The sequence below is a fragment of the Pristis pectinata genome, chromosome 2 (assembly GCF_009764475.1).
Source record: "Pristis pectinata isolate sPriPec2 chromosome 2, sPriPec2.1.pri, whole genome shotgun sequence".
NCBI classification, from domain to species: Eukaryota; Metazoa; Chordata; class Chondrichthyes; order Rhinopristiformes; family Pristidae; genus Pristis; species Pristis pectinata.
The window spans coordinates 100,113,621-100,133,609 of NC_067406.1; the positions used below are offsets into that span (position 1 = coordinate 100,113,621).

The 19,989-nt window shown below is 39.3% G+C and overlaps 1 protein-coding gene across 1 annotated transcript in view; it reads left to right on the forward strand.

The window, feature by feature from the left end:
- The first annotated feature begins 870 nt into the window (after positions 1 to 870).
- The window catches only part of cpe (carboxypeptidase E), a 63,192-nt gene continuing 44,073 nt past the window's right edge, over positions 871 to 19,989 (forward strand). The window contains exon 1 of the mRNA XM_052010227.1: positions 871 to 1,202. Within this exon, the coding sequence (XP_051866187.1) occupies positions 956 to 1,202 (247 nt within the window). The 5' untranslated portion in view covers positions 871 to 955. The remainder of the gene's footprint in view (positions 1,203 to 19,989) is intronic.

The following is a 19,989-nucleotide window of genomic DNA, read 5'->3' on the forward strand; positions in this document are numbered from 1 at the left end:
TAACTCACAGAAACTTTTCAATTGTTTCCCCAAGTGGATATCCACACCAAGATGAGACACGAGAGACTGCTTTGGGTCGAACCTCTTCATCTGGATTGAGAGGTAGAGAGGAAATAACTAGTATAAAGAGGTAAGGGGTGGAGCAAGGGGTGGAGCAAGAGGTGACGAGCAATAGGTGGATCCAGGTGAGGAGGGGTGATAGGCGGATGGGAGGAGGGAAGAGTGGAAATAGCAACAGAAATGGGGAGGTGAGAGGTGGAGGTGACAAAGGGCTGCAGATGATGGAATCTGATAAGGAAGGGGAGCAATGAATCAGATAAGGAAGGTGGGGAAGGGAGATGGAAACAGTAAGGGGAGGGGATCCAGTGGGAGGAGTGCGTGGATGGTGGGCAGATAGAGTGGGTGGAGAAGGAGAAAGAAACAGGGTCGGGGGTGGCGGGTTGCTGGGGGATCTGGGGGGTGGTTGGGGGTTGGTGGGGGGTGTTGGGGGCTGGAGGATGGTGGTGGGGGGGCTGGGGTGGGTGTGGGAAGCAAAAATAAACCAAACTGCTGGAGGAACTCAGCGGGCCAGGCAGCATCTGTGGAGGCAAAGACGTTCCGGGTGGAGACCCTGGGCCAGGATATCAACAGAAGATAATTGTCAGGAGATGAAACAGGGAATTCATGAGGAACGTCCTTATCCAGAGAGCAGTCGGAATGTGGATCTCACAGCCACATGCCAGCACTGGAGATACATTGAGGGGGAGTGTTGATAAGCACGGGAGAGAGGGATGTCGACCAGGGAGTGGTCGGGCCGAATGGCCCCCCTTGCTGTAATTCTGCGCATGTGAGCTCGGGCTGTCAGCAGCGAGAAGCTCCTCCTTCTCCACACTGACTCCCTCGCTGCCACCGGTCGCTTCTCATTCAGCCGCTCGCCGCTCACAGCCTGCCTTCGGAGCAGACAGCCGGCTCAAACATGACCTGGGGACGCCTACTGCTGCTCTGCTCGGCCGTGTCCTGGGCCGGGGCGGCCGTGCCCACTCAGTCGTCGGACGACAGTATCACCTTCCAGTATCACCAGCACCCGGAGCTGCGCGAAGTCCTGGTCGGAGTGTGGCTCCAGTGCCCCAGCATCAGCCGCATCTACACGGTGGGCAAGAGCATCGAGGGCCGGGACCTGCTGGTCATCGAGATGACAGACCATCCCGGGAAGCATGAAGCCGGTAATGTGCACGTTCAAAGCCCTCTGAGCGCACGGTTCCTGCCTGCAATTTCGGAGTCAGCGCAGGAAATAGAAGGATTGTTTGTTCTGATGGTTGGTGAATTGCTGTGTTAATCCTGTGGGGGCGGTGGGTGCTTGTTCTGGGGTCTGCCCATTGCTGGGCTCTGGACCTCGTCCTTTGAAGGTGGGTGGGCGAAGGGAAGCGTTCCCTGATCTTCTCATCCTGATGTGGTCTGTTCTATTTTGGTAACCACTGGATATTTTGCAATAAGGACTCCTGATCAACTTCCCCGTAATAACCTTTGCAAAAGGATGCATCTGGCACCTGCCTGGCAGCTCGCTTCCATTTTACAGCTAAGTGTATGGTGCCGTTTGCATTTAATGCGCCTTCCTTCACACCCTGCCCCCAATCAGTTTCAGTCAAAATATGACGCCACTTAGCTCACGGGCTTATATATCATTTTATAAGGAAAGCTTTCCAATGTAATTCCGTTTATATTAACAGGTAACACTTGAAGCTCCAGAGATTTAGCCATGAATGTTTTTTGAGCATATCTTCTTGTTTGAGGCACTCCATGCGAGGGAGGGAGAAGTCTGTGTTACTTCAGATTATATTGCTTAAATTTTTATAAAGGTATAATCGATTGCTTAGGATCACCGGATTTCACGACACAGAAAGAGAACTGGCCCGTCATGTCTGTGTAAGCGAGGAAAAGCTGATCTGACTAATCCCACTTCGCCGCTGTCGATCTGTAGCCTTGTCGCTGATACATAATTAAACGGATCCAATTGAATCGCCTCAGCACATTTTATAATGCATATGACAATATATTCTCTTCGTTGTTGAACAAATTTTTACCCTCATAAGGCTTTTCTTTGTTTAAAAAAAGTATTATAGTCACATTCAAAATAACTGGCTCAAATTCCTTACGAAAAGGGTAATTACAAGTGCAGAAATGGGAGAAGCACAATATAAAAATGCACGGAAGATCAGTGTGTGGTATAAAACTACATTTCACGGCATCGCGTCTGGTGTGGAATCAGTTTGTAATGTAAACATTGGAATATGGGTTCCTTATTGTGTAAATTCCAGCAAATTGGTAACATAAGAAAATAATTATTTCAGGTTTAGTTCTGAGAAATAATTCTACTTAAAAAATGACTATTTGAAAATGCCCTAAGTATTTCAGCTCGCATAAAGAGTGCAAATGATCGTCCTTGTTAAATTATTAACCATTTCTCGGTAAGAGGACGAAGAAGCGATTGGTGTTTTGGTATTTTGACCTAATTACAATACAATAAAGTGCCCTTGGCGATTGAGAAAGGGGAGGAGAACTAAGAGGAAAAAGTTGCTTCCCAGTATGATTTCAGATGGTCAGATTCTAGGCAATTGAAACTAATTCCCCCTCTAATGGTATTATGCTGGAATTAATTTCAGTTGCCTAGAATCCTTGTTCAAATTAATGTATTAATAATATTATGTTACCATTGCTCCAAGTGATTGTGCCAATTTCAGCATGTTTCAACACAGCTGTAGGTGGCATAGTCTCCATAAGGTTTCTTTCTGAATTGAATGCAAAGGTATAATTCCAACAACAAGATGCAAGCAACTTTTCAGAAATAATTTGTTTTAGTAACAGTCTGAGTAAAAACACATGCAGTCTTTATTCTGTCTGCTGTTTGGTGCTCATTGCAGTGCAATGAGAATGGACATCTGATTCATGTTAGTGATAGATGGATGGTGACAGCTTGTATGGCCGCTGAGCACTAAGACCAACACAATTTAGGCTTCCTTTTGATTTAAACAGAGTTCCTCTTTAATTATTCAATATCTTGAGCTTTCAATACTTACCATATCTTGCAGATTAACATCTTCGCTGTTTCCCCTCTGTCCGAATTCACCACCCAAACAAAAATCTCTTGGGCAATGTTACTCATACTTGTGTGCTTCAGCGTATTCTCCCTAAGTGTTGCCTAGCAGGGCCAACGTGTTGCACAGGTTAAACATCTAGTGAAATGCTGCAGGAATGTAAAGCAATAGCAAGCAGCTGTTTACACTTTAGGTGTTCAAAAGTGAGGTGATGTGAATAAACGAACAGAACTTACTTTTTAAAAATGTGCTCTTTCCTTTGCAGGTTGCTGAATATTGACTGAACTTTATAACATGTTCTATAAGAGTACATTGTTCTTGGATAAGAAACTATTGCTGCCTAAATAATGATTTTTCTGAATCTGTGAAAATACAACACTGAAAACTGCATATTTCTGAATCACCCTTTTCATGTAGCTTGAGAATTGTGGATTATTTGCCACTTGTGAGAAAGGAAAGATTTAAAGGGGACCTGGGGGAAACTTTTACCTAGGTGGTGGGTATGTGGAACAAGCTACCAGAGGAAGTGGTAGAGGTGGGTACACTTACAAAATTTAAAAGACATTTAGACAGGTACATGGATAGAAAACGTTTAGAGGGATATGGGTGAAACAGGCAAATGGGGCTAGTTCAGATAGGCAACTAGGTTGGCATGGATGTGTTGGGCGTAAGGGCCTGTTTTCGTGCTGTATTACTCTATGTTCCATTTGTATCATATAATAACAAAACTGTAACTAATTTGTTAATAACGCAGTGTCAGCCCTGGTCAGATTGTGTTTATCCACAAGGAAAATGCTACAGATGGTGGAAATCTGAAGATTAAAACCGAAAATGCTGAAAGTAGCAGTGAAGGCAATGTCTATGGAAAGCTTAACTTGCTGAGCATCTCCAAAATTTTCTGTTGTGTTTCTCCTCCCATGTGTATGGTTTCCTAGATGAATCACCGAGGCAGACAAGTCAGAAATGAAAATTTTCACCTAGTGAAAATAATAATAGAAATGTTAGTATAAGATGAGCATTTTTTCAAAAGTCTATAGGGAAAGCATGTGTCTGACACGTTTTCTGTGATTTTCTTTTTAAATTGAGATGCAAATTTTCTGGAGATCGTGAAGATTGATGGAGGTGAAATTGAACACTGTCTTGAATAGAAGCAAAAAAATGTGATGGCCCACCAGCAGCTGGTAATTGTTCCTGAGTGTAAAGCAGGCTGCCCGTGTAGTGTCATTCAGTTTTTGCTCCATTTTACCAAACATTATACTCCTGTGTTTTGAATGTATAATATATTTAAGTCCTGAGCCAAAGCACTTTAAAGCTAGAAGTTAAATTTCTTTGATCATGCCCCTCATGCTTATGATTTGGTAAATATCACTGATATTTTCCAAGAGATAGTGTGGGCAAAATTAATGAATTAGTTGATATTTCCATGGATCAATGGAAATATTCAATGCTGGTCTAAAAAAGTACTGAATAAACTAGTGAATGAATTATTGTCACATTGTTTTTGAGCAATGGATTTATTCACATGGATTTGGAATAAAGAGGATAGTGAGAGCCAGCTTTAGCTAGACTGAGAAGGAGAATGGATGAGGTTGTGTGGACTTATTTTATTTAAATCAAGCAAAATTATCCAGTTATATTCAAAGGACATTATCTTTATTGTAACATTGCATAATGGCTAGTTCTACTGATTGAACTAAATGAAACTAATTATAGCTGTTATGCAATGTATTCAGGTCTTGTGAAATGAAGCAGCAATGATTTGCGCATAGGGATACAACCAAAGGAAATACGTAATTGACTCCAAAGACAATTGGATATGAACAGGTTAAGCCTATTTCAGAACACACAGTTTGTGGAAGCAATGAATGATGCATTGAAACTTATGACAATATTGGCAGTAGATCTGAATGTAGCATTTATTTGCACCTTTCCTAAACCAATGATCAAAATGCCTATCACTAGTAATGTACAGTGATAAAGGTAAGTTCTCCTTCCTCATCCTTCTCAAACTGGCTGCAGAATTTGTTGTGGTTACCTATCCATCCTCCTCCACAGTTGCTTCATCATCAGTTAGCTGGGGGATCTCATCTATCTAGTTGTAGTGACAGAGACCTCAGTAATGTGCTGATATGTGACCATAAAATCATCTTGAGTTCAGATACGACTTCTGTCAGCTTTTCTTCCACACGGATCCATCATCAGTCCCCTCCAGTTTCTTATTCACATTCTTGTTCTCCTTTCCCATAATATTTAAAAAAAGTTTCTTCATATATGCGGATGACATCCAGCTCTATCCCATCTGCACCTCTCTGGACTCCTCCGTCATCACTGGATTTCCAAACTAATTTTCATCCTTTGATCCCTGTCACAAACTCTGTTTTGTAGCTACTGACTCAATCCCACTCCCTTGAAGTTGTTTGAGATTAAATGCAGTCATTTGCAACCTCAGTGTTGTACCTGACATCAAGATGGTTTTATGGTCACACATCAGCACATTACTGAGATCCCTTTTTTGCACCCAGTAACGTTGCCTGATATTTTTCCTTGTCAGCTCATTTCCTATTGAAACAATCATCCTTGCCTTTATTACCTCTAAACATGACTTCTTCAGTGCACACCTTAACATCCTCAATCATCCATAAACTTTGCGTCGTCCAAAACTTTTCTCCATATACCTTAATTCGTACCATCTTATGTTCACTAGTTAGTCCTGTGGAAGCTCCCACTTAAGCAATATTGATTTTTGAATTCTTATCTTTGTTTTTATTCTTGACTTTCCCTTTTCTCTGTAATCTCCATAAACCTACAACTTATAGGGATGCAACGCTCCTCCTCTTCTGACCTCATGATTACTTTCAAATTTAATTGCTCTGCCATCAGCAGCCCTGCCAATCACTGACAAAGATCAAACTCTGAAATTCGTCCACAAACCTTTCCAAATCTCTGCCTCTATTTTATTTTTATCCTCTTGAAGTTTCTTGCAATCTTCTATGACTTTGTCGCCTAACAGTCCTTGTGTGGTTTGGTGTCAAATTTTACTTGATAATGCTTCTGTTAAGTACCTTGGGATGTTTTGCTGTATAAGTTTCAAGTAAAGCTCATGAATTTAGCCTTTGAATATTTTTACAATTATTCTCTCATGAATGTGTGCTAGACTTAGAATGCTTCTCATCATCTGAACTATGCACTACTTTTGTCTGGGTGTTTCAACTGAATAGTATTCATGCATTTGAAGATTATTATTTCTATGGGATTTATCTAAATTCTTATGCACTTCATGGTTTCTTTACCACGCTATGTCAGCAACCATTTTGTTCTGAGTATGATTAATAGTTGCGATTTCTAATAAGGATTTAATTGCCCTTTTCATTTGTTGTTACATGTCCCATCAACAAAAGTCCTAAACTGTATGATGCCTCAACAGTATGATTTTCATGAGCAAAATATGGCACAGAATCCTAGAATGTAGAAAGTATAAATACCTCCAGCAAAGGAGGCCATATGACCTATGTCTCTGCCAGTGGATAAAGAGTTACCTGACATAATTTCATCTTCTTGCACTAGGTATGTAGCCCTGCAGGTCACCCAAGTGTTTCTCTGCCTCTTTCACTCTTTCAGGCAATATTTCTAGTGCCCTTTTACCTTCTGGATGAACTTTTATCTCTACCAGCTACCTTCTATCAGCCCCTCCGGTAAGTCCTTCCTACTTGTTCTATCTATGTCCATTATATACAATGTAGGTTGTTATATACTTCAGTTAGCTCTTCTCAGATTTTCTGCTCCAAAGGAAAGGACTTTAGCTTGACCAATATTTCCTTATAGCTAACAATTTTCCACTCATGTCAATATCCTCAAATCTCTTCTGCACCACAGTTCTGTAATGTGGAGACCCATACTCATGCTGTGGCCTAACCAGTGCTGTATACAATTCCAGCATAAGACTCCCCGCTCTTAAATTCTATACCTTGGCTAACAAAGGAAAGCATGCCATATGGTCATTGACCTGTCCCTTTACCTTTTAAGGATTAATAGAGAAACACAGGTACGTACCCTAACCTTTGTTTTACCTTTCCAAATGCATTTGCTCACACTATCTGAATTAAATTCCATGTGATTCTTTTCTGCTCAACTGAGCAGACTATCTAGATCTTCTTGTAGTCTAAAACCTTCCTCCTCTGTAAACCACCGGGACAATTTTTGATTCATTTTCAAAGTACTTCCTCATGCCCCCTATATTTAAATCTAATTCATTAAAATACTTTACAGAAAGCATGGGACTATGTACAGAACCCTGTGGAAATTCACTGTTAGCAGTCTTCAGTCACAAAAACACTGGTGATTCAGCACTCTTTGATTCCTGCCATAAATACAACTTCGGATCCAATTGTCACTCTACCTTGGAGCTAATGAGTTTTCAATTTTTTGGTGAAGGCTTCTGTTTTAGACCTTGTTAAAATCCTTGCTAAAATACATATGTACCCATCAAATGCACTGCCCTCATTGATCCTCCCTGTGCTGCTTCAAAAAAATTTCAATCAAATTTGTTTGAAAATGACCTCCCCTTAACAAATTCACAGTGAATAACCCAGGTTATTTGCTGTCCTTATAAATGAAGGTTTGTATTATCTATCAGAAATCATTCTAATATTTGTCAGCCCTCAAAGTTAAACTAACTGGCTGGTAATGACTTGGTTTTTCCCTTCCTCCTAGTGTAAACAACATTAGTTGCCCCCCCAATTGCATGGTATCGTTCCTGTAGTCAGGTGCCAGTGGAAAATTATAGTCAGTCTTCATAATTGCCCCCCCGTTGTGCTTGCAACATACTGGCTTAAACAGTTCTTCAAGATGTAATTTGGGAATTATGTGCACATTACATCTTCTACAATGATTGTTTCCCAATTAATATCGGGGTAATTGAAAACCCCAGTCCTGCTTTTTCTTATTGGAAATGTGCCAATAGATTTAACGTTCTAACCTTATCAGAACGTCTATTGTCCTACTGTTTTTTTTATAGCAGAAATGTGCCTTCATCGGCTTGCGTTTGCACCTTTCCTGTTTTTCAGTTTAACCCAAAAGCCCCGTTTAATGATTCGTTTGAGATATCAGCCCTTCTTTAAGCAGAGTCTGACAAGAGGTCACAGACCCGAAACATTGACTGTTTGTCTTTTCACAGACGCTGCCTGACCTGAATTTTCCAGCATTTTCCGTTTCTGATGTTGTGCCATGTTTCAGCTATAGCTACAATATATTCCTCCATGTGTATATTAGTGCCCTCAGCTAAACTCCTTCCTTAGATTAAGCTCCTTTCTTTGGGTATCTAATGTAATGCACAATCAGACCATCTCTTAGTCCATTTTCTAAATATTGTTTGTTTTGTTTTCCGAACTAGCTCACTAATTATCTGCTTTTATGCCTTCTAAGCTAATGCTCAGCCTCCCACTCTCCTGCCAGGTCCTCCTACAGCACCAGCAAACCTACCCATGAGGGCATTGGTCCTGGCTCTGTTGAAATGTCTCCTCTAACTACAAAATTCCCTTTTCACTATTGCCCTCTTGACTTCTCCTTTACAGCTGAGCCACACATGATTCACTCCCCTTGAATATTTGGAATTGCATGTTGGTTTTCTCTGTCTTGTCTGTCTGACACTCACCCAGTACCTTTCTGTCAGCACTGCATAAAATCTGTGGGTAAGCACCTCTTGAAACAAGCAAGTCATTAAAAACAACCAGCCTTGCAGATAGACCTAAGTAATGTCAGCTGTTGCTCAAGTTGCCGAGTTTGTACTCCTCCAACTGATGACAATACGTGTAGCTGTACTTTTCCAGGAAAGGTGAACATCCTAGAATTTCTGCTTGGCAAAGGATTTGCATGTCATTAATTTGAGGTGTCCTGCCACATCACTGGAACAGCACCTCTTCCTGTCTTTGCACCGAGTTCTCACACTCACCAAAATTCTGAGTTTTGTGCTTTGTAGAAGCTGTACTCTGTCGAACTTGATTCTGTGATACTTAATATATGCATTAGCAAACTGTCCTACATTTATACTAGCTAAAATTCCAAAGATTCAAGTCATCCCTTGCTGACATTAATTACCTGGTAACCATTTCCACCTAATTTGATCTCCCAATGTGCAACCTCTCACATTTGGCCGGGTTAAACTCCATCTGCCATTTCTCCGCCCATATCTGCAATTGATCTATATCCTGCTGTATCCTTTGGCAATCTTCTACACTATCTAGAATGCCACCAATCTTTGTATTGTTTGCAAACTTACTAACCCACCCATTGATGTGTTCATCCAAGTTTTTTATATATGTATCACAAACAGCAAAGATGCAAGTACGGATCCCTGCAGAACACCACTGGTCATGGACCTCCAGCCAGAATTGACCACTGTCCTCTGTCTTCCATGGGCAAGCCAATTCTGAATTGTAAAGGCTAAGTCATTGTGGATCCCATGCATCTTAATCTTCTGGATGATCCAACCATGAGGGCTTGTCAAATGCCTTACTAAGATCCATATAGACAACACCCATAGCTTTACCTTCATAATTCATCTTTGTCACCTCTTCGGAAAACCTCATTCAAGTTAGTAAGACATAACTTGTCCTGCACAAAGCCATGCTGACTGTCCCTAATTAGGTCATGGTTTTCAAATACTCATAAATCCTATCCCTAAGATTCCTCTCCAATAGCTTCCTTACCACTGACATGAGACTCACCAGTCTACAGTTGCCAGGATTATCCCTATTTCCCTTTTTAAACAACAGAACAACATTAGCTACTCGCCAGTCCTCTGGGACCTCATCTATGGCTAGTGAGGACAAAAAGATCTTGGTCAAAGCCCCAGCAATCTCATCTCTTGCTTCTTTCACTAACCTGGGGTGCTTCCCATCAGGCCTTGGGGACTTATCCACCTTAATGTTCTTCGAGACCCAACACTACCTCTTTCTTTATCTCAATATGCCCTAGCATATTAGCACGTTCCACACTGATCTCACTATCCTCTACACCCTTCTTCTTGGTAAATACTGACCCAAAGTACTTACTTAGGACCTCGCCACATCCTTTGCATCCAAGCACATGTTCCCTCCTTTATTCTTGAGTGGTCCTACCCTCTCCCTAGTTATCCTCTTGCTCTTGATGTATGTATAGAATGCCTTGGGATTCTATGTAATCCTTCTCGCCAACGATTTTCATGGCCCCTCCTGGCTCTCCTAATTCCCTTCTTGACTTCTTTTCTAGCTTTTTTATAATCCTCAAGGTACTGTTTGATTTTAGTTTTCTAAACTTTACACACGCTTCCTTTTTCTTTTTGTCTAAATTCACCACCTCTCTCATAATCCAAGGTTCCCTCAGCTTGCCATCCTTGTCCTTCCCTCTTACTGGAACATACCTGTCCTGTACTCTGTGCAGTTGATCTTTAAGCACCCTCCACATGTCAGATGTGGATTTGCCCAAAAACAGCTGTTCCCAATTAACTCTCCCTTATTCCTGCCTTGTACGCTTGTAATTTGCCCTGCCCCAATTTTATACTCTTCCACAATGTCCATACTTAATCTTATCCATAGCTATCCTAAGGAGTTGCGATCACTGTTTCCTAAGTGTTCTCCCTATAAATTGTCAGTCCCTGGCCAGGCTCAGTTCCCAATACCAGGTTCAGTGCAGCTCCTCCTCTAGTTGGGCTATCAACATATTGATTCAAGAAACCTTCTTGGATGTACCTAGTGAATTCTAACCCATCTACACCTCTTGCGCTAAGGAGATCCCAGTCTATATTGGGGAAGTTGAAGTCACCCTGTTGTTTATGCTCCTTTCCCTAATCTGCCTACATATCTGTTCCTCAGTTTATTTATTTTCATAATGTCTAGTAGAAATGTTTTAAAAAATAGTTTGTAGTGGGAACCTTCAATCAAACAAGATTCTAGAAAAACAAAACTGATCAATCAATCTGAAGCTTGCGATTTGGTTTTCAGACTTCTGGGTATCCATATGCAGGGTGAAGACATTACTGGAATCTACTGAGGGAAGCAGCATACTTTTATGGATGGGAGAAGAGAAACTGGAGACTAATTTTTAGCCAGTTGTTATTTGCTGTTACTTGCAATACATTTCAGCTGTTGGGTATTTTTGCTTTTGATCTTAGAGTCGATCACACTGATGTGTCATTTATCCTTTCCTCGTTGTTTGCAGACAGTAGCTACTGAGTACGTTATGCTCGATTAAGGAAGCATTATGAAGAGATGGCTATATTCCCTCTTTGTTTATTTGCTGAAAATTGAAAGAATATCAAGAATAGATGTCACCATAGTGATCAAAGGGATTAGCCAATGGGAGTTATTTTTTTTGCTGTTTGATCTGAAAAAGCATCTAGTACTATAGAACACTATGTAAACGATGATAAGAAATGCTTAAAACATGTTTAAGGCATTTTAAAAGGGCTAATGATTAAGTGCTGGGAAACTGATAAATAGTGGAATATTAGTCCATACCTAGCAAACAAAGAATAACTAACTTAATCTGGCTGTTAATCAGCATAATACACTGATCTGCAACATTCTGAAATATGGACTTAGTATTTTGTCCTGTTATATAAAAGAAAAGATGTGCAACCAGTTTATCAAACCAGCAGATAAAGTCCTGGTTTGCATAGTGGTAGCACAATGGGATTTTGGTCTGTTGAGGAAATTGTGTAATATGAAAGAATTGCCTATGTTGGCATAGGTAATAGTACCAGCGGTGGTTATGTAAATCCAACTATGTGAAGGACAAATTGGGTGATAAAGAACTTTCCTGTCAGGAATTTGCTTACTTATATTGTGTGTGTATGTGTGTGTGTCAAATGTGCATAGATTATTAATTTAAGCAGCAGTCAGGTGGTGGACTGGATGAACTAGAAATATAGAGCAACACATACTTGGATAAGCAGTATGCATAACACAATTAAAATAAGAGGCAATTTACTGGCAGTAGTGGGTAAGTTTACAATTTTTTAAAAAAGCTTTTTTTCTCAGTTAAATATTCCAGCACATAACCTTCTTTCTCTGATTTATTATTTTTAAGCCATCCATTGCTTCCATAACCTAGATAGCTCTGTTAGCTTTGTCTAGATCATGTGAAGTGACATGTGAGAAATTCTGTATTCTGTTGTCTGGGAAATGAGGTTAAATTGTCAGCAGTGCACAGATGCTCAGCTGCAGCTTGCATAGCAAACAAGGAGTCAGGAAATACTCACTGTTGAAGTTTTATCGCCAGCATTAGAATATTGAGGATTAATTTGTCTCCCAGTTTGCTGTGTTTAATCCACCCCTTTATGAAGTTGCTTAATACATTTTTCTGGAAATTTATAGGATATGCATCCAAGTATTCATTTTCCATGTTCAAATTTAGATGGTGCTAGTAAGACCTTTGATTGTAGCTGACACCACACCTGAATTGGGCTTACAGATATATGGTCTCTCTAACCATTTGTACAGCTGCGACTGAAAATATGGACTGAAATCAGGAGATGCACAGCTTTTGGATTGATTGATTGATAGGATTATGTTTCCTTCAGCCTAGGAAACCAAAGGCACGAGTTTATGATGTGTGCAACTCCATTGCTGATTAATATTCTATTGAAGTGTTGTCTGTTCCTTATTAAAGCATTCAGCTGCTTTAATACAAATTCTCTGCATCTAAAGCAACAACTCGTACTTAACACATCTTTAACATCACACAACAACTCATGGCAGTTAAAAAGAGCATTATCTATAAAACAAAATTTTTGACATCTCGAGAAGGAAATATTATTTTGGTCAGAGAGAGAGGTTTCATGATGCACTTAAAGGGAGGAATGATTGAAAGGCAGAGAGGTTAAGAGAGTGAATTCTAAACTCCTGAGAATGTAGCCAGCTGAAGCTGTGGCCACCAATGGTCCAGTGCTTAAAACTGGAAAGGTACAAGAAGCCAGAATTACAGTTAATGATCTCAAAGGCTTTTAGGGTGGAGAAGACTAGAGATAGGAGGCCAAGGAAGGATTTGAAAGCAAGTGTTAAGATTTTAAAATGGAGATGTTGTTGGATCAAGAATCAAAGTAGGTCAACAAGGACAGAGTGATAGGTAAGCAGGATTCGCTGTGTTACTATTGTCTGTAGCAATGTTTTGAGTGAGCCTTAGGATGAAAGGAAGGAGGCAAGCAATGAGAATTTTAGATTTATTTACTAATCCAGAATTCTCCCTGCTGGTCTTGCATCTTGAATTGGCATGGGTATAGATGTGGGTTTTAGGTAATGAAGTAGGGTCAGAGTCGGGCAATGTACAGGGGGAGGAAGAAAGGAGTTTCAGTGATGGAATGAGATGCAGACAAAAATTTAGTTTAGGTCAGACACAACACAAAGGCTCCAGACAGTTACCATGGATGAAAATAATGCTCAGGGAAGGGCAATGTTGCAGGGACCAGAGGCTTCTTAGTATTTAGTGAACAAAATTTTCTGCTCATTCAGTACTGGATATTGGGTAATCGATGTACAAAATGAAGAGATATTTTGGGGTGGTGTGGCTGGTGGTCAAGAACACATTTTATATGTTCTAAACTATGCTTCGTAGAAATTATGTAAAGGAAGATACTTTCTAGATATTAACAGCAATCCCCTTAAATGCTTTAAAATGCGTTAAATTTGTCAATTACTTGTTTACATGAAAAGAAATGATTGTAACATTAATAAATTTCAATGGTCTAAATTGCAGTATAGGCTGCTAATGTGCACATTCAGCAAAAAAAAATGTTCAGCCAACTAAGTTTCATACTTTAAGCTTTTTGCTAATGCTGGTGACAAATAAGTAAACTGATGACATTTTCTTCTGACATTATGCAACTTTTTATGTCCACTTTTTTCAATGAAGTTAATGCAGGACTGTTGTTCCCCTAATGAAATGAGTTCATAGCCCACATTCTAATTCCTGGAGGAAATTGTGCCATAACACAGAATTGCAGTTAATTTTGTTGCAAATTTTGCATCAAGGAAATGTCCAGAGTATGACTGGACTGGGAAATGGAAATATCTGGCTGGTGGCTCTAGACTGAGCTCTGGATTGTATGCTGGAAGAGCACATGAATCCCAGTGGGAATTAGAATTACAACAGGACCGGTGAACCTTGGGTCTCTGTTTAGAAAATGATTGTAGCTGATTTGTCCCTAGGGGAGACAAATGCCTTAAGTATAGTTTTGATTTCAGAGAGGCTAGATCAGAAAAAAAAAGAGGTCTCCCATGCTAGGAACTTCCTAGGCCTGTTATTCACACTCCCTGATCACCCAGATGCTGGGATGAATCCATTGTGCAGCTCAGCTCAGAATGGAGGAGACTGGTTGTAGGAGATAGGAAAAAAGGGTGGCACAGCTGCTCCCTCATAGCTCCAGTGACTCGAGCTCAATCCTGACCTATGGTGCTGCCTGCGTGGGGTTTGCACGTTCTCCTCGTGTCCGTGTGAGTTTCCTCTGGGTGCTCCAGTTTTCCTCTCATCCTCTAAAGGCATGTGGTTTGGTAGGTTAATTAGCCATTGTAAATTGCCCTGCGTGTGTAGGTGAATGGTAGGGAGTTGATAGCATGGATTGTTTCCGTATTCTATAACCCTGAGAGAACAGACGAAAATTTTCAAATAGGAACTATATTTCAGCTCTTTTGTCCAAAGTTCTAAGTTAAGTGATCTTGAAGAAGCATAACCTACTTAACCATGTATGGGCATTACATGATAGCATTTTTGGTAACTGCTTCCATCAGTTTGCTGATGATTGCAGCTGGAATTGTAATTGGTCAAGTTGGAGTTTTAAGATTTTCCATATCATTGGCTGCAAAGTGTTTTGGGGTATACGTACACAAGAAGACCTTTTTCTTTCCATTTTTATTTTACTTGTGTATGTTTGAAAATTGCATTTTCAATAACACTTAAAATAGTTTTCTTTAACTTGATAAGTTGCATCATCGTTTAGAAACAGGAAAATGTTCACTTTTTATTACGGGTGCAATATACATGGTACAGAACATATAGTCATTAAAATTTTTATCTTGAGTCTTATGCCTTTTAAGCCTTGTTAGTTTAAGCTATTATGTTGAATATCCTGCCCATGCAACTATCATTTATTTTATATTTCCTACAATGATACAGGATGATTGCTTAGAGCTATTTAACCTCTGACTTGGTTACCCTTAATACAGTGAAAAGTATAATTTGCACTTGATTTGCAAGTAAGATGTTAAGTTATGAAAATTTAACATACTTTGGGAAAACTTTATTCATCTGCTCCTAGCTTTGAAGATCAAAGTTGACTTTATTGTCATGTGCACAAGTACATGTATACATAGGTGCAATGAAAAACCTGCAGCAACATCACAGACACATAGTATCATATAAGCAGCATTTCACAAGGAAAACATAAATGAAACATAAATTATACGCAGTTCTTACAAGAGAGAACACAATTAGAACAAAAAACAAACAAACTTCATTTTAGTGCAGTGTGATCAAAGTGTTGCTAAACTGAAGTGATTAGGGTTGCACTGGTTAGTTCAAGAACCAAATAGTTGAAGGGAAGTAGCTGTTCTTGAACCTGGTGGCGTGCGACTTCAGGCTTCTGTACCTCCTGCCCGATGGTAGCTGCGAGAAGTTGGCATGGCTCAGATAGTGGGGATCTTTGATGATGGATGTTGCCCTCTTGAGGTAGAGCCTCCTGTAGATACTACTGATGCATCACTTATAGTTTGAAAGATTGCTGTTTAGAATAGAATCCATGTGATGCAGGATTTTGTCAAATTGTGTTTCTGATGTTCCTTTGCTCAATGTTCAGAGAAAGGTTGGCACACTGACCATGACATAAAATATTAAAAGTATTTTTTGATGGAGAGGGCAAAAGTTTCAGTTTCCATGTATTACAATTAATAGCTTTTAGATTTGATTATTAAGTTAATGTTTTAAAGCTCTCTGCTGGAATGTGATATTTATTTCAATGTCAATCCTCTCTCTTGGCCCAGAATGGGAAAAGCTACATATTTAATTGAATAATAAAAACACAGAATGATGGCAGATCACACAGCATCTGTGGTGAGAGAAACATTTTGGGTAGATGATCATTTCCTTCCCTGCTTGGAGTATATTTTTTGAGCTTTAATTTTTTTTTGTTTTAGATTTCCTTTATTTTCTTGCTCTTAATTTTGTTTTAGAATTCGAGGAAAGGTTGTGGATCAGAAGGAGAACAGGTGCTGGCTACAGTGGCACGTGGACTGCGATTTAAAATTGATCAAATGTATTAGGAAGATTTGCAGTGAATTATTCCAGATTAAAAAGTATGGCTTTTTTAATGGACATTCTTTAATCAGTAATATAACTTTAAAGAATGTCCCTTCGTAATAAAGATTTACAAGAAGGGAACAAAACAGCTTTTTGTGATTTTCTGAGTATCAACTTTCAAAAAAGAAAGCTATCTTGTCTTGGATTGTTGCTGACACAATCTTTTTGTTTTGATTGTTGCACTGCAGACTTCAACTAGAGAGTACAGGCTTCAGGATGAACCAGAACACACTGTAGGTTCAGCATTATATTTGTGCATAGAGCCTGGATATAATTTTAAATGATAAAACTTCCATTTTGCTACCTTTATCAGTGCATATTTGTAAATGGCAGCATCAGATACTCAGATGAAAAGGGCTGTTCAGATAATAGTAGACTGCATTTTATTGAGACCAGCAGAGAGAGATGATGTATACACTTGTAATCTATGCATCAAGAAACTACAGTGTAATCTATGCATCAAGAAACTACAGTGTTGTGATTTTCTTTTTAAATTAAAAATTGGGTATGATAATCCAAGCCTGTTGGGGAAATAGCTTCTGTTGACCTTGTATGCATGGAAAGAAAGGTGCGAAGTCTCACGAGATTTAGTTACACCTCCCACATGATTAATTTTAATGCAGCACAGATTGGTGGGCAGATGCTTCTTGCAGAACTGCTAAAGGTCTCATTAAAGATACCGCATGGGTTATCATACTATCAAGTTCTTGATTGGACCTCTCCTTAAACATTACTAATCCATTTGAAGCATTCAGAGCTGTTCCTTTTTTAACTTGTTCACCTATTTATTTCTGAATTTACTGCACTATGATTTTAAAAGCCATCAAGGGATTATACAACCTACGTGTTGTTTGCACGCTGTGATTCAGATGTGCTGTAATCACTCTCTCCTTTGTTCACAAGCTTGAATGTGACATTAGCTTTCGTTATGTGAGCTCTGAGAATGCGTCAGCAATATGAAATTTCCACTGGCTACATTATGCTAGATACAATCATTTTTTCATTTACTCAGACGAGATCTGGCAGGTTACTGGGGGGGGGCGGATTACAACACGAAAGCTACCTGCTGATAATTTTCGGAAGCTGAACATAAATTGCAAACAGGTCAGCACTGGACACATCACCAGTATTGCCTCTAAATCATTTGTGGACAATTTGAAATAGTCTTTTGTTATTTTGTTAACTAGCCATTGTTTATTGCAGTACTCTGACTTCATCTGAATCGGCCTGTGAAGTATATAATTTACATTTCTGTTATGCAATCAGTCCATTATTCCATTATTAAGCATCCTTTCAAAGCTATTAAGGATTTCAATAGATCTATAAATTTGCAAGAATACTCTCTACAACCAAAGTGTAGAGAGGTTTTTTTTGGTAATTGTCTTACAATTTCCTACCATAAACTAACAACTGGATTTTTTATTCATTGTAAAAAGATATTTGGGTACTTGCAGGATTCTTTGATGCCTTAGCATTTATTGTTGAAGCAGAAAATGTTCAAGATGCAGTCTGACCAAACAACAAAACATTTTTAGTTGGATATCTTGCTATATTTTCTCCATTGCATTTGTAATCATCATAATTCTCTTGGATTCTTGGATTGCTACTGAATGATGAATTGTTATGTTAATTGCTGAATCCATTTTCAACTGGAGCTTTAGCTGATTCTATATCATTCATTTTGTACATACGGCAGGATACTTTCTTTCTCAATACCACACAAATCTCATTTTATCTGTCAGTGTTTTGTCCATTTATAGATTACATTTTTGTATACCTTTTGAACAAAATATCAATGCATGTTAAACTTGCTGTGTATACTTTGGTTTCATTTCGTCCTTCCCTTTCTCCAAGCCTGATGTAACATACCTGTGGCTTCCCTCAGCTAATTTTTATCCTTGACAAAATTTCACCACAAATTCTCATTGTGTGCAGTTCTAGTAACAGCATACTTGTAAAAGTCTGGGGTTATATGCATGCAGTTTTTTTTTACATGTTTGTTTAGATATTAATTCATAAATTGGAGATGAAAAGCAACCTGCACTTTTTCTTTCTCAAACTATTTATATTTATATATTAAACACTGTTTCACTTGCCTGCGATCCCAGTTCTGGGCTTCATTCTTGTACTGATCTTGGTCCGCTCCTCACTGGATGTCTGTTTCCACTACAATGGATCCATTGTAATGAGTTCAAGCTCAATGTTGGGGACATCCTGAATCTCATAATTCAGGCAAAGGGCAAGTGCAGAAGCCCTAAATTCCTAATTGTCTTTAATTGTTCTGAGGCTATGGCATCATTAGTAAATCGAGCATTTACTATCCATCCCTGGTTGCCTCTAGCAAGATGGTAGTGGTCTTTTTGATCTGCTGCAGTTGATGCCATTTAAGATCCAGGCTGATTTACTTTAGGAGGGAATGAGCTTTCAAGGTGCCGTCTTTGAACTTTTCATCCTTCCACAATTTTCTGTTTCCTTGGCCTTTTGAATCCCTCTCTATTCTGATTGAGCAGTTCACCGTGATTACCTTGTACAGTGCTGCCTCTAGTCAAGGTTCAGTACTTTCACCTTCCTGTGTCAGCTTTGGAGAGTGTTGAGCACTTTTTGCACTTCTACCTTTCTATGTTAAAGCCCTTCTCCCTTGTGTCAGATGACTTTATATGAATTTCATTGCTTCTGTTTTTTTTTTGCATCTGAACAGCCCCTCCATTATTTGCTCTAGTCACACAGAACTGCTTCTGTATCCAAAATATCTCGGCTATCAAAAGTAATTTTTCCACCGCAACTGTCACTTATTTGGTGAATATTATGGGGTGCATTTCTATGAGACTTCACCCACATGGTCGCAATAATTTTGACAGAGGGGTTGAGAGAACTGCAGAAGAATTGGCACAAATTGTTTTTCTTCAACTTTTCTGCTAAAACTTTGATGGTGAAATTGGAGTACTGTTGCAAAATTTGCTTTCATGATCTGGCCTTTGCCCTGGCAAAAAGAAGGAAATACTGGTAATATGAGTTTAGTTAACAATAAATCAATGGGCCTCTAAGTCAGAACAAATATACAGCAATAAACGACGCTCTGAGCCACTTCAGTGTTTTAAGCATTTGATAGATTTGCCCACGTTTGAAATTTTAATTATGTGCAATAGGATACTTTGAGTGGGAGTAAAAGGAAGAGGCAGCATTTTCTTGTGGTCTCTGATATTTGCCATTATTTTGTGAAATGCGTGTAACATCTGTAATAATTATTATGTATGAAATTTGCATTATTTAATGAAAAAGCTATGTTGAAGTTTACCTTTATCCAGCTAGTAGTAGTTGGAATTCTGTGTTCAGTATCTATAAAACTATTGGGAACAGGGCCAGTTGGAGTATTCTTATGCAGTCATACTTCAGTCCGATCAAAAGAACTCTTTAAGGAATTCAGCATGCCACAAAGCCAATATAATACATTTATTGGCATAAAGTGAGCAAGAGTGTCAGCCAATCCACCCGTAGAACCAGCTCACAAACAAAAATGAGGTAATTGACCAGGTATCAGGGATAGAAATTTGTCATTTGCCACAAACAATCATCATGCAATATGTTAGTGACTACG